This window comes from Sturnira hondurensis, unplaced genomic scaffold (assembly GCF_014824575.4).
Source record: "Sturnira hondurensis isolate 20B ecotype Veracruz unplaced genomic scaffold, ASM1482457v3 Scaffold0007208, whole genome shotgun sequence".
Taxonomy (NCBI): domain Eukaryota; kingdom Metazoa; phylum Chordata; class Mammalia; order Chiroptera; family Phyllostomidae; genus Sturnira; species Sturnira hondurensis.
Window position 1 is genome coordinate 704109 of NW_028079839.1, and position 26719 is coordinate 730827.

General features: G+C 53.3%; 1 protein-coding gene across 2 annotated transcripts in view; it reads right to left on the reverse strand.

The window, feature by feature from the left end:
* Positions 1-514: 514 nt before the first annotated feature.
* The window catches only part of CPXM2 (carboxypeptidase X, M14 family member 2), an 84188-nt gene continuing 57983 nt past the window's right edge, over positions 515-26719 (reverse strand). For both annotated transcript variants that reach the window (XM_037051143.1, XM_037051142.1), the window contains 8 exons: positions 23011-23099; positions 15668-15791; positions 14218-14414; positions 12911-13090; positions 10353-10650; positions 6403-6542; positions 5340-5439; positions 515-1875 (listed from right to left, as the gene is read on the reverse strand). In XM_037051143.1, coding sequence (XP_036907038.1) covers positions 1622-1875; positions 5340-5439; positions 6403-6542; positions 10353-10650; positions 12911-13090; positions 14218-14414; positions 15668-15791; positions 23011-23099 — 1382 coding nt within the window. In that variant the 3' untranslated portion in view covers positions 515-1621. The remainder of the gene's footprint in view (positions 1876-5339; positions 5440-6402; positions 6543-10352; positions 10651-12910; positions 13091-14217; positions 14415-15667; positions 15792-23010; positions 23100-26719) is intronic.

The following is a 26719-nucleotide window of genomic DNA, read 5'->3' on the forward strand; positions in this document are numbered from 1 at the left end:
TAAATCCAGGGCAATCGAACTAGTCCAAGGACAGAAACTTGAAGCATCCCTGCTGCCCCCCTTCCTCTCCCCAAAGCACACACAGCCAACAGGTTGCAGCGTTCTTTCCCACCGAGCCAGGACCCTGCCTCAGAATCCTTCCTGACACAGAACTCCAAGCAACTACAACCGATAAATCAGAGTTCACCTGAAAGAAAAAACCAGGTTGCTGTCCCAGGACTTGTTGATCTGGGAGGTACCCCTCAGCTCTCAAGACCTGTCGTTCTTGTCTGCATACCCAGGAGGCACTGAATGACTCCACCTGCCACTCTGATTTCTTTTCTCTAATTTTCCCTGGGCTCCTTGTGCCTTGGCAGTGAACTCGGGGCTCTGTTTAAGTGGCAGAGGACAGACGGCCTCGTGGGACAGCTCAGCCATAGGATCAGACTGTGAGGAACCTGTCTCTTAGCCTCCCAGCTAGTCCTGCTGGGTGGGGTGGCGAGGCTACCCAGGAGAACCACACACTACAAGCATCTTACCATTTGCTTTCTTTATTTTTCTCATTCTTCCCAGATCAGTGAGGCAGCAACAGTAATAAAAAGTGAGACAAATTTTCCTGCATGACAATTCGGTAACCCCTCCTGAACCGATGCTCCACAGGTATTGGTTCTAAGAGCCTTTCGTTACATTCAGTGCGATCTGGAAGGCCTGGTATTCCGTGCATGGGAAGTGCCTGCCATCTGGACGCCAGACAGTTGGGGAGAGCTCGCTTCCACGGGAGGAGGAGCATCTGGGGCAGAGGGAGGGTCGCCCGTCAGCCTGCCGTCTCTTTCCACGTCCTAGCAGCTCAGAGGAGCGGGACTATAGACGTGGTTCCTTCGGAGGCTGGCACCTCCTGCTGGTCCCACCCATGGAGCCCCCAGGACTACTGGACCAGCAGGAAATTTGGGGGTTCTCTGTAAACCCAATGTGCATGCAACCAGCCCCCAGGCATGCCTGATGCCCAGCCATCACTCTTGAATTATTTCAGCCATCCTCCCCCGCTGTGAGCGTGTCACTCCTTTGTTGAAAGGAAAATAAATGGACTCAAGAGGCCGCCTGCCTGATGCTCACTTCATAATGCCTCTATTATCACCAACTGCACAGCTGATTGGCAACAGCTTGGGATGTCCAGGGGCCAGATAGGGTGGATTGTCTTAGAAGGCCCATGAGCGTCTCGAAGGGTGACTCTGGGGACAGCAGGGCCCCAGGCATGCAGCACGTTCAGCTACGCAGGTTGCAGATGCACAGGGAATCTGCTGTCACGCGAACAGGGGGAGCACCGGAATCCCCTCGTGCACAGCCAGGAGCCCCCGAGCAGGCAAGCTCTTCTCTCTCTCTGATTCCGCTTGACTTGCTGAATTCGCTCACTCCCACCAGCCTTTCTCTGCTGCTCTGCCCAAGTGATTTGGATACATGGGAACAAAGAAAAGAAAAGACCCCAAGCCTTCAGCCCTCCCCTGGGGACCAGACTCGCAGGGCACACATTCTCCCAGGCCTTCTGGGATTACAGAGCGAACAACAGGGAGTGTGTCCTCTATGGAGCTATGACCGGGGGCGGTTCGATCTGCAGGGGTCTGGACGCAGCTCCAGCGTTGGGAGGTCACCCACGCTGCCGTCTCTTCCGCCCCCGCAACTTCAGCTGCCGGGCGGGCAGGCTGACGGGCTGCTTCCCGAACTTCTCCATGATCTCGCGGATCCTGGCCAGGTTGGTTTTGCTGAGTGTGAAGTTGCACTGTGTGGCGCCCATGTCATAGCCGACCATGCAGTTCTTGGTGGATGAGGTGAAGCCTTCTGCCTTGGCCGTGACCACATACTCCCCGGGGTTCAGGAGGCGCCAGTAATCCCCATCGTTGGCTGTGAAGAGAAGGCAGAGGGGTTCGGAGCAGTTCTGGCCCAATGCAGACACTAGCAGCCCTAGTGTCTGAGCCAGACTCCGAGGCGGGCTGTGTGGGAGCCGAGCCCCCACAGAAGCAGATTTTTAATGCATTTTGGAAGCCAAGATGCTTCCCTCTTTAGAAGCCCCCTTAATGGTTTTAACAGGCAGGGGTCGGGGTATAGACTCCCCACAGTGTTAACACACATGAGCAGAGATGGAGAAGTAACCACTAACACTCCGCCCGCTGTGGCAATACATGCCATTCATTGTGAACTTGAGCTTCCAAGCAGTGTGCCCTCACCACAAAATGCCATCCCGAAAAGTTGTCAGTGCATGGCTTTTTGGCTCTCCTTGGCATGGCTGCAAATATAGAACAGCAGTTAGGGTGGGGCCCCTCACTTCTGAAAAGAGAAGGGAAGGATGACACGGGACCAGGGCCAATGGCCTGGGAAGAGAACCTGGTATACGCACCTCATTCCATGGCTCTTTCCATGTCCTGGGTCCAAGAGAGACTGGAGCTGCAAGGCTGACCCCCTGCCCACTGCCCCCCCACCCTCAGCTGCACTGCCGGTCAGCTACCCAGCAAGCACGTAATGGGATCTATACCCATCCTTAGCTCTAGGTTAGGTCCTTTCTGCACAAAGTGGGGGTCTAGGTCAAGCCTACTCCTTGCCAGGAGCCTCCAACCTTCTGAGAACACAGAGCCCTGACATTAAAAAGGCCGCGAGACGGAACAAGGAGACGCAGTGACCCCTGCAGTGAGCACAGCACAGGGAAAAGGTCCACACTGACCCGCTGGCCCTCCGAGGGGAACTCTGGTGTAGGTGGTATGAGGGCTCCTTTCCTATGTGAGTAATTTGATGCCCAGAGAGGTATGCTGTCCTGCACAAGGTCACACAGCTGGTAACTAGTGGGTCTTCTAGCAGCAGGTTTGGGTGTTTCTCTCATGACAATCTGAATATCCTGCCCGGTGTAAGCTTCAGTGCCGGGTGAGAAGAGAAAGGGCAGGATCCGAGGGAGTGTTAAGTCAGCCCTGAAGTATCCTAAGGTGAGGAAGGAAACTGTGTACGTGTGTGTGGATACGTGCCCCCCACAGACATAGATGACACTCGGAAGCATCGCGTTTGAGTTCACGTTACAGCTGTGATTCATCGGAGACCGACCACGCGATGGTGAGTCCACAAGACCTCAGGATGTTAAGGAAGATGAACGACGACCATCGGCAGTTTGTCTCGGGTTCACACGGCCTGCTCTCCCCTAAACCGGGCTCAGTGCGAGAGCCCAGGAGCACTACCTGGGTGGGGGCTCCCTGGTCTTTCTGCGCCCCTTCCTTTAGTGAAAATGCACGGTTTTCCATGAAATCTAACCTCATTTCCTGGCTTTTCAGAAGGCAGGAGCCCATTGAGCAGCCTTCGTCTCGTACCAGACGGCCTTCCTGATACAGTTCCCCCTGGGAGCCATCTCTCTGGACCCCTACGGCTCCTGGGGACACTGAACGGCCTTCTCATGGCACGTGTCCTTCTGCCGGACCGGGGGTCCTCCTCTTCCTCATCCTGGGTCAGGGCGTGGGCACCACCCTCTCATCCTTCTGCTCTTAACGGTGTGTTTTCCCCAAGACGCATCCTCCATTAGCGCCCGTTCCACTTCGCGGGAGGAAGACAAACACGGGAACACAAACCGGAATGTCTTATAAACACGAGAAGCTGGACACCTTCAGCCTCAACTGCTTGTTGGGTAACTGCTGCACTGAGCAATCAGGCCTGCTCGGGGGTGCGTGGGCCGTGGAGCTGCAGGGGCAGCCAGCACATAGCTGGCACCATTGACACCAGTGGGCAGAAGGGCCAACCCAGGCCCTTCCATTCAATAGCAGGTCAGGTTAGTGTCCACCAAGGAAAGGGCAGTCCCATGGCATTCTGAGCCTGGTACTTGGCCGACCTATTTACATGCATTTGGAAAGCATTCTTACTGGCTTCTTTCTCTGTAGAATTCCACTTAATATTCCTATTTATTTTGCACAAAATCCCTCCTGAAATAAAACTTGTCAGATCACATAAGCATCAGACAGAAATCAAGGCAAATTCAGAGACGACACTGAGCCCCGAAAGATGCCGAAACGAATACGGGAGAGTGCGGCGTGTAAAGTATGGAACTCAGCGACGTGAGAACACACTGGGAAGTTACTTATGGGGGAAATAAAGGCAGAGGGAGGCGCACTTCCCACTAGCTCATCAAAACTGCCTCCTTGATTACAGAGGCTTGAAATTCAGAGCTCATTAGGCAAAGTACTTTCTGCAGGCTCGTGGGACCCCGGGGCCTTTTTATCTCTCACTCGATTTAAAACCCTGTTTTCTCACAGTGCGTACAAGGCACTAATAGCCCAAGGAATGTTCCAGGCTCTTTTATGAATCACTCTTTCAGAGGGGTTCATTAGCAATGTTTAAAATACGGTCCTATGCAGAGCAGATCAAATAGCCTCTTTCACTCATGAGGTCTGTCAACACCTGGCAGGTAGCTGGTCCATTAAGAGTTCGAAATCACATTTGCTGGATGAATGAATGAATGAATGAATGANCGCACTTCCCACTAGCTCATCAAAACTGTCTCCTTGATTACAGAGGCTTGAAATTCAGAGCTCATTAGGCAAAGTACTTTCTGCAGGCTCGTGGGACCCCGGGGCCTTTTTATCTCTCACTCAATTTAAAACCTTGTTTTCTCACAGTGCGTACAAGGCACTAATAGCCCAAGGAATATTCCAGGCTCTTTTATGAATCACTCTTTCAGAGGGGTTCATTAGCAATGTTTAAAATACGGTCCTATGCAGAGCAGATCAAATAGCCTCTTTCACTCATGAGGTCTGTCAACACCTGGCAGGTAGCTGGTCCATTAAGAGTTCGAAATCACATTTGCTGGATGAATGAATGAATGAATGAATGACCAGCAGGGGTTACTATGTACCTACTGCCATGCTACGCTGCATGAAAACATTGTCCAGCGAAGAAAGAGACAACTACAAGGAAAAACTGATGCAGGGCGTCACCCAGCAATGGACCGATTTGTAGCATTTCAGGTACATTCCACCCATTGTAATAGTTGGCCTTCTATACCAGGCACGTGGGCAGGTATCCCGGCATTGAGGGACACATGCCAGGTCCGAATTCCAGCCTCAGCCCATCTTGATGCCCCAGGCTCTCCTCTTCCTGGTAGGTCAAATGTGGCGACTGGTGGGGAGGGCAGGGTCAGTTAACATAGGTGCACAGTTTGGGGGGAGAGGCCGCTCCTCCCCTCCGGGAAGAGCAGCGTGGGGTCGGGAAGGCGGCCTGCACTGGCTCGCCCGTTCAGTGTGCACTCTTGGAAGCAGCCTGTAATGTCCATTCACTCATTCAGACACTCCCGGAAAACAGGCGTTTCCTACTGAGAAAGTTGGCACACCTGTGCAGCTTACCTGTCCGGATGTCGTGGCTGATGCCTTCTACGGAGATGACGGCATCTGGGATTCCTCTGCCGTGTAAATCCCTCACCACACCTTTGATGCCGCGATGGACCTGCTCGGCAAACACAACGAGAGACACCGGTGAGCTCGCCAACACGCCCCACCCGACCCGCACGGTGAGAACAACGAACGCCAGCCCAGTGCCACCAGTTGCGCCCACGAGGCCTCGTCGAGCTCAAGAGCTCCCTGGCGCTGCGTGGGTTTGGTGTGGGACACTTGTGGATCCCTTTGGGGTCCCTGCAACAGAAGTCTTCCACAGGAGGGAAAATATCTTGGAGGTTTAAAAAATATTAGGATCTGAGAGAATCCCGTTAAAAAATCCACTAAAAATGGAATTTTTGCCCTCACAGTTTGTTTTCCTTTTCCTGTGCTGTATGGACTTAATGTTATAAACAGACAAGCAACAGAGAGGAGACAAGAACCGACTTTCCTGCAAACCACAGCTCCGTCTACAGGGCCCTTCCCGGTTGGCTGTGTGGCACAGCAGTGACTCCGGACCTTGTACCTCAGCTTCCCCTCTGTACTGAAAGGTGACGATCCAAGATGACATCCCAGCTCCAAGCCAAGGAGAGAGGCCTCCGAGGGGAACCAACCTGCAGGGCCCTTAAGCATGGACTTGTAGCCTCCAGAATTGCGATTTCTGTTGCTGAGACCCTCGGCCTGTACACGCTGTCACACAGCCCTCGCTGACGAATATGAGGAACCCAGCCACGTCCCGTGCCTCCCCACAGAGCAGCATCTGAAAACCCCAGATCAGTCTCACCCGCCACAAACCAGTGGGAATGATCGGCTCGGAGTCAGAGCTCACTTGCCTGCGTCCAAGCAAGTGCAAACAGAGCCGGTCCCCTCCCACACTGCAGTGGCTGGCCCAGGACAATGGCGGCCCAGGACAATGGCGGCCCAGGACCATGGAGCCTCGGACCGTGGCCACACCCATTTGATCTCTCACTTTCCGCCACCTCAAGGGCCTCATTCCTTAGCTAACTCCCCATTGCAGCACGGGCCCACGCCATACCTGCTCCATGAACACAATTAAGGATTCCCGATTATTCTCCCATTCCTCAGGCAGCTGGCTCTCGTGAGGGAATTTGTCACAGCCCACGTAGATGGACAGCTCGAAGCAGTTCGTGTGAAGGTAGCTGAAATCGTTGAGACCTGCAAGCCAACCGGACAACTGAACAGAGCTCCAAGTGGCACTGGAGGGGCAGCACGACATGCAAGACCATGAACTGGAAGACGTCATTTGAACAAGGAGGCGTCGTGTCCACTACAGACAAAAAGTGAATCACAGCAAGTGTAACAGGTCAGGGGGTGTCAGTAGGGGGAGAGGGTGCTGCTGGAAGCATTTATGGGAGGCAGGCACCTGTGCAAGCATCTTGGACCAAAGGAGGACAGAAGTTACTGCCTTTCAGATAAAATCCTCTTATTTCATCAAACTCAGTTTAAAACTACTCTTAGAATAAGGGTATCATTAACTAACAGCAAGGATTTTTAGTATTTAATTGAACTTATCTCTGTAACGATGCTGCTCTCTGTAACAGTTTCCTATCGTAACCCATCAAGGCAGAAATATGTCTGGATTGTGTGTCTGGGAGGGGCCAGAGTCAGGGTTGGAAGCCAGGTGTGCTGCGGTGAGGGCAGGGATGGCTGCAGGGCAAAGGCACCCGCCGCTACGCCCCAACGCAGACTAGCCCTGCGCATCCTCACAGGACCAGTGCCAGGTGTGCAGGACCCAGCCTGGCAGGGAACTGGTCCCTGTATTTATCTCCTAGGGCCGCTGTTAGCAGTGACCACAAACTGGGGAACTTAAAACAATAGGATTTGATCTTCCCGTAGTTCCAGAGGCCAGAAGCCTGAGGCCAAGGTGTTTTCAGAGCTATGGCCCCTCCAAAGGCTCCAGAGGAGACCCTTCCTGCCAATTCCAGTGTCTGGTGGCCCCTGGCTGCCTCGGCTTCCGGCTGCGTGGGTCCTGTCTCTGCCTCCGTCCTCACACGGCCCTGTTCTCTGTGTCCATGTTTCTCCTCTTCTGCTGTTTATCAGGACATTTGCCAGTGATTTTAGGGCCCATCCAGGAGACCCAGAATAACCTTGTCAGGACATCGTTAAATGCATTGCACCTGCAAAAGGCCAGTTTTCCAAATAAGGTCACATTCACATGTTCTGGAGATCAGGAGGTAAACATAAATTTTGGGGGGCTACCAGTCAACCCACTACCACACCCAACACTTAGGGAAAGGGTAAATGAATGTCGGGTGGCACAGGGTCCCAGTGGCTCTCCTAACAGTTTTGTTTGGGGAGAGTGGGGTGACTGACAAGGACTCGGTGCAGTGACATTCTGTGTGGTTGCCTGGAAGCTCACCCAGCCTCTGGGCAGCTCTGAGGGTCACGGGTGTGGGCAGCAGAGGGGGTGGGCTGTGTTTCTCTGTGTTGATGGAGAACGAGAGCCGGCCCTCCCTCAACTTGACCGGTCTTGGGCCTCCCCTGCCCTGTCTTCACTCCCTCCGCACTTGGCTCACCATAACGCTAAGCAACGCATCGCTCAGTGTGAACGTGTGATTAAGAAGCATGACTTTGAACATCAAGAGCAACTCTGTATCAATCTGCTGCATAATCTCTAAAGTCACAGGCAAAATGATACAAAACATATGGTTCCTCTCTCTGTCAATTTCAGATTCAAACCATTCATGTGTCATCAGTCACAACATGTGTGACAAACAAGGACACGAGAGCCATGGAGTAAAAGTGGGATGGTGTCAAGGTCACAGAAAATCCTCCGCAGGGGTCTGGTCTGGTTGAAGAAGGTTGGTCCAAAGGCCAGGTCCACTTGCTCAGCTGAACCCCGACTCTGGAGTTACAACACCAGGAGGCCGGCCAGCAGCACAGGTGGGCAAGACACTGGGGTGTGACTCAGACAGTTCTGCCCGAGCCATCCGTCCTGCCTAGGGACAGCGAGACCCTCGTTTTCTTCTCTCCTGGCCAGAGTCCTGCTCTGGTCACGAGGTCCCACATGGAGCCCAGAGCTCACGTGGGGTGCCCAATGCTATCAGGACACCTGCCTTCACTGTGGGGGAGGGTGCGGGAAAAAAGAGGGTCTCACATCTCCTGGGAGTTGAAAAGCACACAGCCCAAACAACATGCATTTGGAGATGCCCAGAGCTCCCCTCGGTGCTAATGAGTAAGCGAGACCCAAGCAGAGAGAGGCGGCGGAGGCGGAGGGGGAGGCAAGGAAATGAGAAATCGCATTTCATTAATCCACAAAGCCATGAATCCGAGGCCTCATTGTACCGCCAGGAGAATAATTAAAGAGGCTGGAGCTGCCACATGGCTCTGCCACAAAAGTCCCTGAAATAATGGGAAATATAATTGATAGGGAAAAAGTTAAATGCCACCCATGTGACTGTGTGGCAGTGAACTGTTCAAAACGTCACCATTGACCAGACATGAAGGAATGCAGCTGTGCCCACACCGAATTCGTCACAGCAGCCAGAAAAATAAACACACGTTTCACGTAAAGATTATTTCAGGTTTTGGGGGCTGGAATTGAAAAGCAAGAAGGCTTTTTGACCATTAGAAAATTTTCTTAATAGATAGGAATTTGCATTTTAAAAAAATTTTGTACGGAGCAAAACCACAAGAGAGATCAATTAAATGCCTCTGCTTGGTAGGTAGCCCCCCCCAAATGGTGAGCGACCATGTTTTAAAGTGGTCACAGAAACAAGCACTTCTGCTACTTTTTATTCTCCTTCTCCTGAGGGTGGAAGCACACCTGAAAGGTGTGTGAAGGCCAAGTCTCCAGCAAAATAACACTAACGTTCACTGGCCCAGTGAAATAGAGAACCTGGGCACGCTCCCCGAAGGGGGTCCGGTCCATGTGTTCCACAGGGTGGAACTCCCCACAGCTGAGCATCTCCGATAAACCAGGTACGGGACAAACGCACGTCTCTCACCGACACCGTCCTCACAACAGTCCTAGAGGGAGCACTGTCGCCACTGTCATCGTGCCCGTATTACAAATGAAAGACAGAGGGGCCCAGAGAGGTGAAGAAACTTGCCCGGGGCCACACAGCATCCACCTAATGAACCAGAAATTGAATTCAGGCCCACCTGACATGGGATATTTTTCAACTGCATCAGTGGCTTGACCAACCCGCACAAAGCCAAGGAAATAAGCAATGAACAACATGCTTCGGGTCCTGACACCCCTATAGAGAGGGACCTCGGGGAATGTGACATCGTTTTCCCCCTCCGTGGGGAGCCCTGGGCCAGGCGCAAGCACTTGTCCTGAAACTGGGACCGGGTGTCTCTGTGGGAAGCCTGGGGTCCTGTGTGGGCGCTGGCAGCAACGCCGAGTGTGCCCCTCACGGTGCTCAGCTGGGCTTCCACCAGACGCCGTGGGACAGCAGGGAGGCCGGCCTGCTGACCACTGTGGATGGGAGATCTGTGAAGCAGTCTTCCCCACCTGTTAGGCTCACACCTGAGCGTGGGGTCCTTTCTGGCCCCCTCTGCAGGTCACCGCACAGGACGTCCTCCGCAACGGGATCAGCTCCAGAATGCTCTCTGCCCCTTCGCTGGGTTTGCTTTTTGGTCAGATATTCCCCCGAGTCCACATTTACCCACCTCTGACCCTATGAAATCCGAAACGCTCAGTGGTGAAGAGCAGGTCCCGGAGTCAAACAGACCCCAGCTCTGCCCCTCTCGGCAGATCCCCCCTTCCAGCGACCAAGCCCTAGTCATTTCTAGAACAGGAACCAGCCATGGTCCCCCAAGACCGGAAAGGGTGAAAGGGGAGGTTCTGCAGAGGGCTGGGACCTTTCAGGGGTTAACCATGTGGAGGTGGTGTTCTAATGACGCTAACAATAGGAGGTGTCGGGAGGGTTAGGAGGAGGTGGCCCACGGGTCCCTCCCTGTCCCTGTGGTGCATTGTCATCTGGCCCCACGACGCAGGCCAGACGATCAGAGACTTACTTCCGGCCACGGTGTGCCAGGAAGCCCCGTTGACAGTCCCATCCTCCTTCTGGAAGTCTTCCGTGTGGCACACCCTCCTCCTGGCATCGGTCATGAGGCGGTGCGTGGAGGCGTAGGAGTAGGCCAGCCAGCGGAACACGTGGTCGTCCGGGGTGGGCGTGGGCTCCTGCGTCCTCCACAGGGACCGCACCATGTCGTAGGGGTACGCCACCACCAGCTCGCCCCCCTGCAGGTTGCCGCCCAGCACGAAGGGGATTTTTTCCATCCAGGCTATGACGGCCCTGGTCTCCACCGCCACCTGCGAACATCCCCAGTGAACCACGCCTTGAGGAATCCAGTAAGGCAACGGCTTCCTCTCCCCAGCTTTCCGAACAGGGACCAGGTCGAAAAGGCAATCCTTTCCCGGAAGAATCGGAGCAAAACTTTGAATTTCAAAATCTGTCCTGAATGAACCCGACTTTGTAGAAATAATGGAGTTACAAAAGAGAAATCCAGGGAAGTTTGCTTTCACAGAAACATTGCGGTTACTGACAAAGAGGGAAGGATGGAATACGAGCGCTGACGTGCTGCAGCCCCGGGGACACGGGGTGGGGAGCCCCCATCACGGGCCGCTGAGCACCCAGATGCAAACATGGCCACCCACCCTGCGTCTCCTAATGAAAGAGCATGGCCTTAAACGCATTAACCCCCAGTCAGGCCACGCCCTTCGTCCAGACGGCCTCGGTGAAGGACCAGGCAGTCCACATGCATTTTAGACTTTGTAGGCCATACGGTCTCTGTCCCGAGGACTCGACTCTGCAGGGAAGACACCGTAGACAATGTGCAGACGAAAGGAGGAGGCGGGGCTCCAATAACAGTGTTTACTGAAGCAGGCCTGGGGGGCGTGGCCTGCGGGCTGGCGCTTGCATACCTCTGTTCTAATTAGTCCAGTCTGGTCTGAATCCACTGCCCATTTGCGAGGAACAGAGGAATCTGTTACATGGCCTCACAAGAATATAATTAGCTGAGTCCAGACAAGGGGCAATGCTACAAGACAGTCTAGCTGTTGATAACGTAGCAGGTACAAGGTTGACAGCAATGAGATTGCAAGGGAAAAAGAAAGCGATGGAGGGAGAAATCTGTCGTTTAAATGAGACTTAACAGATTATAAACCAGTCAAAATGAATGGGATTTTTTTTGGATCCTGCTTTAAATGAGCTAAGAGAGACAGAATGATAACAACAAAATGTAAAGACTGGCTAGATATTTTATAATATTAAGACATAATTTATTTGTAGATGACAATGGTAATAATTTCCAGTTTTAAAAGAGAGTCCCGTCTTTTAGAGATAGTAAATATTTACCAATAAAATGAGCCTGCGCCTGGCATTTGCTTCACTAACCTTGTAGGGGGAGAAGAAAGCGGGGGAAGGGAAGGAAAGGCGGTGGCGATGTTAGACACTGAAACTGGGAAGTTTGATACGGTCACACACTAACCGCTGATCGCCAGACTTGTCATCAGTTACTGGTCCCTATGAAGGTCATTCCAGTAGAATAAAATCCGTGATGAAAGACAAACACTGGAAGTAATTGAAGTGAGCTTGCAGTGTGCTTGCCAAAAAGGTACCATTTCCCACCCTGCCCTGCAGTGGGCCGGTATCATCGTGTCACTAAATTCTGACCAATGGCAGTGACCCAGCAGTATCACGTTGGAACTCTGGGAAGGCCTCTGCACGTTATCTATCGCATTATCTGAGAGGAAGGCTGCTTTCTAACCCCGTCTCTTCCCTCCCTTCACAGACGGGACAGCTGCTGCCTTGGATTGTGACTTTGGGGATGAAAGTCACCAGCTAACAGGGTGGCAGCAGAAAGATGGGTGAGTCCCTGGTTCCTGATGACCATGGGGCTTCTACTTGGCCAGCCACATACCATCCACCACCAGACAAAAGCAATAAACTTCGACCTCGTTCAGCCACCGTTACTTGTTTTGCTCTGTTGTGGCTGCTCGACCTCACCCTGACATTCATAGAGACATTCAAAGACCAGGGGCAAAGACCAGAGGCAAATACCATGGAGAAAGAAGGCAATAAAAGGCCGTGAAATTCTATGAAAATTGTTTCTTCCACAATATACTTTTTGTGAAACTAGCCCTAAGGACTTTGGGGGAAACATTTCTCACCCAGTTGCATTTTTCCTTCCAGAGAAGCATCCCATGTAATGAACCCATGGGGAGTTATTAAAATAAAAATAAGGTATCTCCAGCAATCAGTGAGGACTAAGGACAATTTCATAGCAGAACTGCCAAAGGCGGGGGTATACTGATAGCTGCAAATACGCAAATCGGGGATTTTTTTAAAGCAGTGTGTTCTTACAAAGGATCGTAACTACACGATTTTTTATAAAGAATCTCCTAAAATATCCACTTGGAAGGTATTTTATTATCTAGCCTTCTAGCACACGTCCCTACTTTTGGAGAAAACTTATAAAAGAAGCACCAGTTTTGCCCTGGTCCCCTGCAGATGCCAGTGGGCTTTCACGCTGGCCTTCTGGGCTCTGCAGACTGTGGGTGCCGTGCTCACCGTGGCGTTGTCAGACCGAAACCACTCGGGGATGGCGATGTGGTGGTTGGGGACTTTCCTCGGGCTGTCCTGGTGGCCCTCTGTCTCCCAGAGTAGCGTGTTTAAGTCAGGAAAGTTGTTGTTGATGTCGATGCCATCGTGGGTCCAGCGTCCCAGGGACCAGCCTCCCAGCTCCGAGCCCTGTGAGATAATCCAGAGTGAGAGGAGTCCACAGGCTGCTGGCCGGTACCGCCTCGCCACACACAGGGCGCCCCCATTGCCATCCCCGAGCTGTGCCTCTGCGCACCCTCCCACCCAAAGGCAGATCCAGGGCAGCATATCGAGGCCCCTTCTAATCACACTTGGTGGGTGATGGATGATACAGCCAAATCACCCCACAGAGAGGGACTCCTGCTGCAAGGCAGTGCTCAGAAAGTGGGAGGTCCCTCCTTCCCCCTCTCCTCGCTCCTGGGAGCGTCTACACTGGTCAGATGAAACACTGAGTGGTAATGACTCTGAAAGCCCATCACTACAAAATTAACAGCCTCCCTCTCCGGCCCCTGATCCTGGCTCACAAACCCCCAACCAACCGGTCTGCAAATCCTTATTTGTATCAATAAACACAGCCAAAATTCTGGGCCGTAAAGCGTGCACTTGACAGGTAGCATTGTTTTCAGCATGATTTTCCATTTTATTCCCAGATAATCCTAACCCTACACATGATTCTATACATAACTATGACCTATGACAAATTCTACATCATGCTCAGAACATGAAGTATAAACGACATATCAGAACATCAGAACGACTCTCCTCAGAGGACCTAGGAGAGCTCTGTAAGTAAGGGTCAAGGCCAGGGCCCGCCTAGGCAAAGTGCTTACACCACCATGCCACCCTGTCACGACCACTGTATTAGCAACAGTGTTGCTCATGCTCGCCTTCTCCAGTCTGCTGACGTGTGCCCCTCAGGGTCCCTGTCATTCTCAGTTCCGGTTTGTATCTTTCATAACCTTGTGGGGTCCCTGCCTCAGCAGCGAGACTCTACAAGGAAGCTTCAAGTACCGGTTGCTTATTATTATTATTATTATGATGATGATGATTAGAGGGGGCAGGAGACATTAATTTGTTCCACTTATTGATGCATTCATTGGCCGGTTCTTGGAAGTGCCCTGATCAGGGACTGATCCCACAACCTTGGCGTATCTGGACAACCCTCTAACCAACTGAGCTACCCAGCCACGACCCAAGTGTGGACTTCAACTCCTGGCCAAGCGTGCCGCGCATCGGAAGCCCAGCCATCGCATCAAGTGGGGGCGCGGGGCCATTACCCCTTCGTAGGCCTTCTCGTAGCCGTCGGGGTTCAGGGAGGGCACGACGTGGATGCGGGTCTCCTCCACCAGGCGGACGATGCGCGCGTTGCCAGCCAGGTACTCCTGGCACAGAAACTGCACCAGCAGCAGCAGCAGCTCGCGGCCCAGCACCTCGTTGCCGTGCGCCCCCGCGATGTAGTGGAACTCGGGCTCCCCTGGACTCAGAGATGGGGAAAAAGACGGTCATGCTGGCAGCCAAGCAGCTCTCGTCACTTGGTGCTGGGACACAGGAGACATCCCAACCAGTATGACTTTACAGGCTTAGCCCCAACGGTTCTTCCCAACGAACCTCCAAAATTTTATCAGTATAGTTTTCTATCCCCAAGTAGGTAAGTAACTAAGAGAATGTGTAGAAAACTCTCAAATGACACCAACCCCTGGGCGATAATGTTCGCTCCTACTTGGCAAGAAGAGACGCAGAGCACTGTGCTGAGGCTTTCAATGTACAGATGGAACACAAGCCACAGAAACTATTTTTCTGTTTGAGGAGGCAATTATCTTTCTTAAAAGAACTTCTTTTTAATTGCAGAAGGACACAAAGGTGAATAAACACCAGCAGATGACAGTCTGGCGGGTGAGTCAGCGATGCACGCTTTTGGAAATGTTGGAACGGGCCGAGTTGGAGCGCTTTCTCATCAAAGCCCAGCGTTTTCGGGGCTGGGCGCAGACAGACAGCGCTTCCTCCCTGCTCACTGTGAAGCCGCTACCTTTAGGGCGATGGGTTGGTACGAGCAGATGAGCCCTTTACAGGAAACTCCTGAGAGGAAGTGCAGAAAAAACACCGGCGAACGTTCAGTCCAGAAACACTGGCAAACGTTCAGTCCAGAAACACTGGCAAACGTTCAAGTTGGACGAGTCAGACAAACCTCTGAATTTAAACGGAAGGGGGTCCCTCAAGGGCTCACAGGTTTACCAGGAAGAAAACCCGGGAGGCCCCTCTGACTTGGAGGTGGGCATGGGCTCCGAGTGACTCATGGGAAATGGCTGAAAATAGGAAATACTTAAAACAGGATTAAAATATTTAAAAATAACTAGGGACCTCCTCTAACTTGAGCCTCTAATGACCAGGGAGTCCAGAATTTTCTCCCAGAAAAGGATCCTGTCTGACCCGTGTTTGGCTGCCTTTTTCTTTGGTTAGGGCTCCTGGTCTCAGAACAGGATTGAAAACAGGAGAACAGGACTAAAAACAGTCCATCTGGAGAAAAGGAGGGCATCTCTAGCTTAAGTAAGCTGACAGCCCGCATCGTAAGACAAGAGACTCAGAGGATGAACTGTAGGATCTCAGTGAGCAGGTGTGTGAGCAGCTTCTGCCGGGGGCACAAATGCTCTCAAAGGGCCAACCGTCTCCTTTGCTCAAGGAAGGCACCAGGCATGAAGGGACGCGTGCGTCCCAGAGGGGCCGCCTCACCGACTTCGTGCTCCCCGGGGTGGTCGGAGATCTCCACCGCGTACAGCTTCAGGCCCTGGTGGCTCTTGCCAATGTTGTAAATCCTTGTGATGTTGGGGCACATTTCATTCACGACCTTCATCAGCTGAAAAACAAAAGGGACCCTAAGCAAGGACAGCTACGCACTACAGGGGGCAGAGCTTCCCAAGGCAGCCACTGCTCCCCGCCCACAGCCTCCCACGCCCCGCCCCCATCACACACTGCCCCTCTCCACCGGCCTGGAGTGTCCTCCTTGGGCCCCCTCTGCCCTGCCCTCCGTCCCAACACCCCTTGGCTGTGGTTATCACTGTTCTCACCTCTCCGGTGGTGGCATTACGTCCCTTGGCTGTAGTTCTCACCTTTTTCTCCTTTCTTTTGTCCCCTCACTGGACTGCAGACCCTTTATGGGATGGGCTGAGCCTTTTATCACTCTATCCCTGCCTGGATGCATATTTATCAGCAAATATCAGTTTTCCTCCCCAACACAATAAGTGTGTGGGACGGCAGGCTGAGGAGACGATGCTGCACCCCTGGGGGAGCTCACAGTGCAGCAGCCGCAGCAGCAGCGGGGAGTCACACGATGGCCCACGTCATGGGTACGGTTGGGGGATGGGGGAAACAGGCTTCCACGAGGAAGAGAAACACAAGTGTGTTGCTTTCTGAATTTTAGAGTCAACTCATCATACTGACAGCTGCCACTGCAGAAAGGGACAGGCTGCCAAGGCGGTGAGGTGGGCTCTGCTGGTTGCAGGGTACCAGCTGCCCTCGGGGTCTGGGGGGGGGCAGGGAGGATAGAGACACCCTCTCCTGAGGTCACCTTGCCTCCCATCTCTGAACAAGGACCTGTGAGCGGCCTGTTATATGGTCTGGAGGTGCTGGGTGGTTGAAAGACCAGCCCCACCCCTGGTGGGGGCAGGAGCAATGGGCTGATTGCTGAGCGGGTCGGGTTGTGGAGCTTGGAGGCCTTAGAAGCAGCGAGGAAGGACAGCCCTGCCAGGGAAGTGAGCATGCCTGTACCCATCAGAGAGGACTTCGTCCTCTAGACGGAGGACAGAAGCTGGGTTGCAGGTGGCCAGAGGATGGCATGGCCCACAGGGATGGTGTGGACCTGGATGTGCTCAAACCGTCTTTCAAAACATTCTCCATCAGCCAAGTTACCCATAAAATGTCTTCATAAGTTGCACATAAGCACATCTGTTGCAAATTCACGCTGGGTTAAAATCTATGAAGGCAGGAGACTCGGTAGTATGTGGAATTTAGGACACGGTGGAGTCATACTGCTGAGCGCTTCATCTGCCTTTCGTAACACAGCATCCTGCGTTCGAGGAGTGTCGGCGAGCCTCCCTCCAGGAGTGGAGGGATGCCCAGCGGTAGGGCTCCGCTCCAGCCCACGTCTACAAGGGGCCCCAGGTGCAGCCATGGTGAGGAGCACGGGGTCTAATTCCTTCCTGGGGCAAAGCTGCCTCCTTGACAACTCTCTGTGTTACAATGTCCTGGTGAGAGAAAGAGGGAGCTGACTCTGAAGAGCTCATGTCCATAAGAGGGCAAGGGCAGAAAGCCCTCCGCCTGTGGAGGAAGAGCATGAAAGGGAAGGCAGCTTCCACATCCATCAGCACGAGCGAGACCGGGTGCAGGTGGGAATGGAGCCACAGGTGAGATGCAGCACGTTTTAACCAGCGACACGTAAGAATGTCGACAACTGCAGTTAGAAGGTGTTCTATTTCTGTCAATCGCAGTAGTAATGCTTTGTACTTCTCCACTGAATCTCACTTGTGACCACCAGATGACTGTCCCCATGGTACAGATACGGAGACTGAGGCTGAGAGAGACACCGAGTGATTTGCCCAGGGTGCCCCTGCTGGTACCCAGGGACACCCGGGCTTTGGGGTCTTGGGGCCCTCCCCTGTCTGTGAAGATGCAGCAAAGCAAGGAAAAGTGGCACGTCCCTGCTGCCGGATTTTCTGTGGCACACCGAGACCCTTCTGCAAGACGGCCACAGCACAGTTGCCATCTAATCTGGGGCCCCACGTGCTGGTCCCTCCTGGTTGCATTCTCTGCTTCCAGCATCACCCTCAGCCGCCCCCGACCAGCAAGAGGTGCCGCCGGGCCTTCCAGGCAGGAACCATTGCTGCAGACACACAGCCACTCGGCTCACCCTCCAATGAATGCGCACACTCAGCNCTGAGAGAGACACCGAGTGATTTGCCCAGGGTGCCCCTGCTGGTACCCAGGGACACCCAGGCTTTGGGGTCTTGGGGCCCTCCCCTGTCTGTGAAGATGCAGCAAAGCAAGGAAAAGCGGCACGTCCCTGCTGCTGGATTTTCTGCGGCACACGGTGACCCTTCTGCAAGACGGCCACAGCACAGTTGCCATCTGATCTGGGGCCCCACGTGCTGGTCCCTCCTGGTTGCATTCTCTGCTTCCAGCATCACCCTCAGCCGCCCCCGACCAGCAAGAGGTGCCGCCGGGCCTTCCAGGCAGGAACCATTGCTGCAGACACACAGCCACTCGGCTCACCCTCCAATGAATGCGCACACTCAGCACGGAGCCGGGCTGGCGCTTGATGCCTCCCCACCCCCCCGTGCTGCTGCTGCAAACGTGCTGCCTGTGTTAGGGCTCATGACCTTGACACAGGAGAAAGGCGAATATCGTCTCCCCTTGGACACGCTCTCAGCCACGAGTCTACCCGTGGGCCAGTGTCACCAAACCAGCCACATGTTCCCTCTTCGGGTTGTGGCAATAGAGTGCATTATTGTGTTGTCACGGGCATCCTCTCTGCAGACAAGAATGAGAACACTGGCAGGTGAAGAATCTTTTTACAAGGTTATTGACAACCCTCTACACAGTGGCCTGCTGAGGCTTCCTGGCGGCCAGTTGCGCCGCGGAGCCCCGGGCTATGATCCACCGCACTTGTTCCCCAAACAGTCAGAGACCGTTTTTTTGGAGTTTGGGTCTTGATCCATCTTGAAAGGAAGGACTGGAGTTTCTTCACGGCCTCAGAAGAGCAGTTTTCAACCTCTTTCATCTCAAGACACACAAATTACTAAAGTTCTACGGCACACCAAAAATATGATTTTTGTCGATCTGACAAAAAAAATAGGTATAATCTTGATTCAGTCACACCCGGAGCTATTGCTGCGTTGGCTGTTGCCATTTTTTATTTTGACAATCTTAGGGAAAGGAGGCCAGGGCCCCTGAGTAAACAGCCAGGTACTGCCTGTTTTAAATTCTCGAGGTACGCCCCCTGAAAGTAGCTGCCTCAGGGTGTGCATTCTCCTGGGGATGATGTCACCTCCAGGCAGGTGGAAATTGGCTCTTGAGGACTACACATCTTAGATATGGTAATGCTTTGTAGCCCTCCAAAGCTCAGCCCTACTCAATACAGTAATGGGGGAGGGAGGATAATTAATTAAAGTATGTAAGCACCCTATTGAGGGGGGTACTAAGGAAACCCGGTGGAGAAGAGAACCTGGGTGTGTGAGACTCTGACTTCTCAAGAAGCCACGTCCTCATCTCCGCAATGGGAACAACCTCTGCCATCCGTGTGCCTCCCAAGTTCTGGGCTCTGTTGCTTCCCTCCTTTCCCGAAGGATGGAGAAGAAATAGCCCCCTTTGCCGGTAATCAGGTTTCTAGTAATACGTCAGAAGGAGACTTCAGACAGATTAGTAAAACAACGTGCGTGGTGACAGGTGCTGTGGTGTGTTTCATTCGATTCGGGAGCTGCGCACGTGCTCCGGAGCAGGAAGACAGCTGAGGGGACAGTGCGACACACGCTCACTGGAACGTCCTTACAATTACAATCAGGGAGACAGCATGACACAGGGCTGAGGATCCCGGGTTGACTGAGAAAAGCAGGGCAAAGTCACAACCACCCTCTGAACAAAACTGTGTGGATTCCGTGAACATGGAGAGGTACACACTGGGCAGAAAACTGGGGGACATGAAAACCGCTGGTACTTGAGGTCGGTGAGTTCTCGGACGACTAACTTTTAGACCTTTGGTTTGCACTTGATGTTGACAAACTACTGTTTACCCAATGAGTTAAAATGTTGAAAGGGGAAAAGAGAGAAAGTCCTCTTCCACCATCTTTGCTCCTTTGGGAAACAAACCCTGCATTTGACTGAGTGGGAGAGGAACCCAGAGCGAGGGAGGGGGAGAGAAACACAGTAAGAGAGGCCCCCACGGGTGGGGACTGGGGGCGCGTTGGTCTGGGTCTGCGGGACTGCTGCAGTGACCTGGCTACCTGACGTCACAACCACCCCTCCCCTGCAGGCCCCACCCCTCCCCCTGCCCAGCCCCCAGCCCGAGGCCCCAGCTGTCCTCTGCTGCCCTAGAAATCAACGCTGCTAGCTGGCTGCATTCCAGCCTGTGTTTCCACTGACTTCTCTCTAGCACAACGCACTCTACTCACCAGCCAGAACTCCCCAAGCATTTGGAACCTGCAACCCCATGCTCCACACCAAAGTCAAATCAACCTTTTCCTCAAAACCGCCTCTCTTCCGCCCTTAGTGGACGGTACCCCACCCCCTAGGAAGCACGCTAGTCCCCCCTCTCTCCCCAACTCACTCCCATGGCCAATCTAGGACTAGCCAGGCCGTCTCAGAAATGCCTCTCCCCGTACCTCCTCCTCCTGGGCAGGTCCCCGTCCTGGGGACTGCCCAGTGCCTGCCAGTCTGCTCTCCAGACAACTTCCAGACTGATCTCCCCAAGCTCTGCTCCGGAAGAAACCATCTCTGGTGCTCAGACTCAGCACAGCAGGCTGACCTCGCTCCCAGCAGACGGCCCACTATTCCGGAGACATGCCATCTGTCGCTAGGATGATGGCTCCTGCTTGGCTCTTGCTGCCCTCACTGCTCAGAGCCCCTTTGTCGGTCTCTGCCTGCCCAGGCCTGGCCCGCTCCATCTCCGTCAAAGCCCCCGCGACGATAGCCAACCAGGCCAGCCTTTTCTCCCTCCTACTCCCCAAGTACCTGCGCTGAGATGACCTCAAATAGACATCTACTGAGTACACATTATGAGCTTCTGATAAAATGAGTCTCTGGCCTCATGGCCCCAAATGCAGGAGATGTAAGGCGCCAGCAGACAAACACATCTAAACACCTATAAACCGGGACCTGTGCCGTGAACGCCTTCAGCTCTCTGGGAATAATTAACTCCTTCTCCCTCGGGTACCAGTGTCTGAGCAGCGTCCTCATCTCCCCTCCCTCCCCTCCCTCCCCTTCCTCCCCTCCCTCCCCTCCCCTGGGGAGATCAGGGCCCCCAGGTCACTGCTCTGGGAGCATCTCCTGCCCACAGGAAGCACACTGTTCTCAGGACGTTCCCCTCCCAAGGCGGAGCATTGTTCTATTTTTCTCTCCGTCTTCTTGCTCCTGCTGCTGTTTCTCATATTTGGTTTGTTATGAATGTCTCTTTCAATTCTAGGATAAACTATCTTGCTTTTTCCTCAAAGCAGAAAGGCTTCTACAGTAACCTAGCAGACTCCAAATGGGAAGCCACTAAAAATGCTGGCTGTTCTCCCATCCCTGGGAGCCAGGGACCCAGGTGACAAATAACCCCCACTGAACACTCTGAGGGATGGACAGTGGAGGGCTGCTGGGCCCTGGGACCCCGGAGGGTCATCCAGCGTCACCGGCGGGGCCACATTGGCCATGCCAAGGTTTGTCTCAGCTCTTACATCTACCAGAAATGGTGCCCAGAGTTGCCCAGGGCATGACACGCAGCTCCCATCTCCTATTCCAGGAGCAGAGCCCAGTTCTGCACGCGGGACGACTATTTAAAGACACCCGCCACCTGGATGGACTCTGTGCAGGTCGCTCTTTCTGAAACCCATTTAGAGTTATTGCTTTTGACATTAATTGCACCGAGTTGATGTTTGTCTGATGCCTGGGCTCGAAAGATGCCCTGAGACGTGCAGTGAGCGAAGCCGAGGTCACACCCAAGTGCTCCATACAGTGAAGCCGTGAACAGAACCGCACTGACACCCCAGAGTGGGGAGCAGCAGGATGACTCACCAGCCTCAAGTCCAAACACATTACTGTGATTTCTGAAGAGCAAGACAGCAAGACAATTTCTTTGGCACATCCCACCTCTACGTCCGTGCTGACAGGTGTCTGGAAGCTGTGTGAATGTCTCCAGTTAAATGACAAACCGGTTCGTTGACTCCCCCAGATGAGCCAGAGAGCCCTCTGGGCTCAGCCTAATTGCTCCTGAACTTGCACTGGGCAGTTGGGTCCTTTTCTCAGCACCTAGGAGACCATGCTTGCAGCCATGTGAGTTTGGCCTCGGTGAACCCTTGTCCTGGAAATGTATTCAGAAAGCCATGTCTCTGTTCGTTCTCTTTCTTCAAACAGATTCTTTGATATCTAAGGATGTCTCATTTGCTGGCACCCCCCTCCCCCTCCCCCGCACTTTTGAGAGACACGCTGGGAGCAGACCCTGAACGGGCTTTCCGAGGCACAACACTGAGGATGGGCTGCTCTTTCAGCCTGTTCCAGTGAATGCCTGGTCCCTTCTCCCTCCTGCACCCAGCGTGCACGCACCGACCAGAGCTCAGAATCCCTGGCTCATCTGGGATTGCCAGTCCCTCCCCACAGTGTGCAAGGACTCAGGGCTGGAAGGGTGTCAGCCAGGGGGACTGAAACCGAGCTGCACACTAGAATCAGAAGGAGGGCTTTGAAACATTTAGATCCCCGGGCCCTTCTGCTGAAGATTCTGCTTTAATTGGCCCCGAGGAAGGGTTCAAGTACAGGTTTTTTTCCAGCTTCCCCAGGTGGTTTTAATGTGCAGCCAAGATCGAGAATCAGACAGTCTGAACAATAAAGGGTGGGGTTATGAATGCTCAGAGACTCAGGTTCCCCATCAGGAAGGTAAGGATAATGAGCCCCCACCCGCTCAGGCTGGTTGGGAGGACCGACCACAGCGGTACAGGGGGTGAAGGTCACGGGCCCTACGTGAGGGCTTCCTGCGGTTGCCACCATCGCTATTATTCTAGAGCCTCTTTCTCCTGGACTCTCCATACGACCAACATCCTGAAACCCACGAAGCACTCAAACACACAGAGATTCTTGAGAACTCGAGTACTAAGTCAGAAACGTCTGGGGTTGGATTCTATCTCGACCGTCTGCTGGCGAGGGAGCCTTACCCTGGTCTCGTGCCTTCTCGCATCCTCAATCTCAAAACTACAAGCACTTCGTGCGGCTTCAGCAAACCAGAGGGATCATTCAGACCCTGTCCCTAACGCATCGCCCTCGTTTCTGAAAGTGAACACCTGTGCGCTTCCCGCTGGGCACACGGCCTGGGGCTCTTTGACAAACTCGGGCCTCACCTGGCGCATTTCCCTGTAGTTGTGGTGTCTGAAGTCCAGGTCGTCGGTGGTGGTCATCTCGTTCCGCCGGTGATAGTAGTTGTTCGGGTCTAGGGGGAGAGACGTGGTTTTGAATTCACTGGCATCATTCAAATGAATGTGGGGGCTTGTGGCGCCTGGCTCAAGAGCCCCTTGTACTGGCTCTATTGGGCACCTGGCTCATGTGGGGACACAGCCCAATCTCCAGCTTCTAACATCCCCATGGAGGCGAGAGAGACAACTTTCTAGAAGCTTCTTATGAGTCAGAACTACCCAGTGATGGAGAGTGTGGGCCCGGACCAGGATGCCTGGGCTCCGATCTCTGCTTTTCCAATTATGTGCTGCGTGGCCCTGGGCACATCACTGGAGAGAGTCTTTGCCTTAGTTTCTTCCCCCATAAACAGAAACGTACTGGCACCTCTCTCATTGATTTATTGCTGGTATTAGTTGGAATAATCTGTGTCTCTGCCAAACTGTCAGCACTGAATAAATGAATGAATAACTCAATGAGCGAATGAATGAATACCACACTGCGTGAATGGAAATGATTGGAAGTGTGCTGGACATTACTAGTTGCTTGCCCAGCCATCAGCCCACTCCCTGCCTCCCTTCCTCACAGAAGCCTGTGGCATTTGGGAACCAACCCCCTTCTCCACTTCTCGGAAACGTACCTCAGCCCCAGCGGCAGGGGTCCAACGTGACTGGCCTAAGCCAATCAGAGCACAGCATCCCCTGGCCACTCTTACTGGTCCAGATGGAAGGAAAGGACTTTACTGTCACAGAGGAGGAGTGAGTGAGAATCCTCCCGGGGACAGGACAGCAGGAACCCCACTAACATCAGGGGCTGATGAGTGACCCAGCACTGGAGCCTAGCTATCCTGGGGACTTCCGCTCACACGAGACAAAGAACTCCCTCACCCATTAGGCGGGGGCAGCTGGGTTCTGTGGCCGGGGAGAAGCACCCGGCAGGTGTCATCGGGACGCATTAACCGGGGGCGCCACTGGGGCCTAGTATTCAGGGTCTGTGGAGGCCATGTCTGCTCCTGACCTAATTCCCCTCCGTATAAATTTATTTTTTTCCTTTTGTGCTCATAATTATATAAGCATGTATTGTTCATGTAATTACAAAACAAAGAACACTTAAAAGAAAGGAGAGACAGGGAGGGATGAGGAAGAGGAGAAGGAGAAGGGACTACCCAGGTCTTTCTCCTGACCTGACAAAAAGTAGCAAGGCAAAAAGATCCTTAGCCAGCCTGGTGTCATCTCCACCTGGGGGACTCAGCCAGAGATCCTGGCCAGCTCTGATCTCCCTCCAACCAGAAAGAACACAATGCTTTATTGATTGATTTGAGAGACAGAAAGAGAGAGACAGAAACATCTGTGTGCTGTTCCACTTATTCATTGGTTGATTCTTGCATGTTTCCTGACCGGGGATCGAACCTGCAATCTTGGCACATTGGGATGATGCTCTAACCAACTGAGCTACCCAGCCAGGGCCAGAAGACAGTGACTAAGACAGGTCAAATGTTCTAGCCCGGGAACCACGTAAGCAAAGGCTGGAACCGCAGCAGGTGTGGGTTGGCTCCCAGTGGCTGGAGGCAGAGGCAGAGGCAGAGGCTGTGGCAGGTGATGCCCCCAGTGGTATCAGGAGCCGTGAGTCCTGATTCCTGCCACCAAGCGTGGTCCACAGACCGGCAGTGTGGCTGGAATGGGACCCAGCCCAGACCTACTGAATCAGGGTCTGCATTTTAAAAAATCCCCTGTGACTTCACAGATTCAGAGGTTGGAGAAGTGCCGTGTGAACGTACTGAGCGCTCTGCCGGTGAGGACGAAGGGCGCAGTGCGCTGTGCACACATCTGCAGTCGCCTGAGCCAGCCACACGTCTGTGTCCCCACAGCTGTGGGTCAGGACTGACTTCACTCCTGAGATCAAGGCTTCACGCATTGAGCTGAAAATCACATACAGGCCCCAACAATAAAAAGACAGTTTTTCATGCTCGCAGAAGGTTCGCCAGTAATGCTATTAGAAACGAATGGCTGTCATTAAAGAGAAACCATGTGGGAGGGCCAGCTGGCACTTTGTCCAGGAAAGAAAGCAAAGCAATTCAGTTTTAGCCAAGAGCACCCCCCCACCCCCATTACTTTTCAAGGCTTTCCTTCAGGGACCTCAGGCTGACCCCCCCCTCAGGCAAGCCGCCTTTCCTTTGATTTCCAAACCTCCGGGTTTCAAAGCGAAGGTACAGCATATTTTTCACGTTAATTTACACTTAACTTACAGACGTGCTGTGTTCTAAGAGCTATTCAACCCCCGTGTCCCAGGGGCCTCTTTCCAAAACTCTGTAAAGCCCCCTTTGTCTCTGAACACAGGTTACGCCTCCGAGGTTCTTTGGAAGGACTGAAGAAAATCCCAGAACTCTACAAAAGAGCCCCATGCTCGGCCCGATTCTTCCAGCCTTAACACGAATCCATTTGCCTAAACACATAGGTACAAATTCCAGAACTGCCTCAGAACCACAGTGAGTATTTTTTACAACTTTCTGCCCCCTACGTTTTGCACAAATCCTTCTCTGCTCGTCTGTGCATTCTGACTGCGTCACTGGGAACCTGTTGGGAGTCCAACGCTGCAGGGAACAGATGAGTGAGGATCGAGCCAGGTCCTCCTGGGGCCCGGAATTTCTAGCACGCTTTTATCTTGCAAACCGGAAGCTCTGTGCCCGTCACACAACACGCCTCATTCCCTTTACCTCTGAGCTGTAAGTACCCTATTGATAGATCGTGGTATAGGGCATTTCAGCTTCCAGTGCAGAAATTTCTAGAAACAGTATTCAGGAAGTCTTAAAAAGAATCGGGACCTCCTCCACCCACACCTGAGAGTCTCCAGGATGTGACGCAAGGGGTGGAAGGACAAAACCAAGAGAAGCAGAAGCAAAGGTAAGTGAATTTCTCGTACACAAGAGTTCCGAGAAGAGACTCTGGGGCCGCATTTAGGCCACAAGGCAATGTCGGGTGTGAGTGGCCGAGGTGGTTGGGCCGCCCTTGCCTTTGGCTTCACTAACTTGCACAAATGGATGGTGCCAACGATGAGCATGGGGGGCCGTGTGCCACCTGGGCCTGAGGATGTGACCACCAGGGGCAGCACGTGTAAAGGCCTGACCCCCTCTTGGCAGACTGCTAAGTAGCTTCCAGAGGAAAAGTGGCCCTAAGTATTTGGGGCTGGAAAATAGAGCCACTCTGGCCTGGCCTTGAAAGCACCCGGATTCCACACTATAACTCCAACTCTGTCTTTGTGAGGCTTCAATTGCCTCCAGGACCTGATTTCAAATGCACACACACACGCGCACACCCCCAAGAATAACGTCACAGGAAAATGGTTATTATACCGATTTCAGGAGTCTCTTGAGGCTGCCCCTTGCCCTCTCAACAACAGGTGAACTCCTGCGAGTGGTGAGAAACTAGGACCCGCTCTTTAAAGCAAGCAGATGGAGGCTGTGCTGAGAGGCATGGAGGGCAAGCCTCCTGGCCTGGCACAGAGAGGGCCCCGCAGACACCTGCCCACACCTGGGCCTAAGCACGCCATGTGCTCGGGACAGCCTGCAGGCCCCAGACGGCAGCAGGCGAGGACCCGGGATTGAAATTCCAGGAGGAACCAGCCCTGAAAGCAGGCCCAGATGGGAGACCAGGCAGGCCTCCA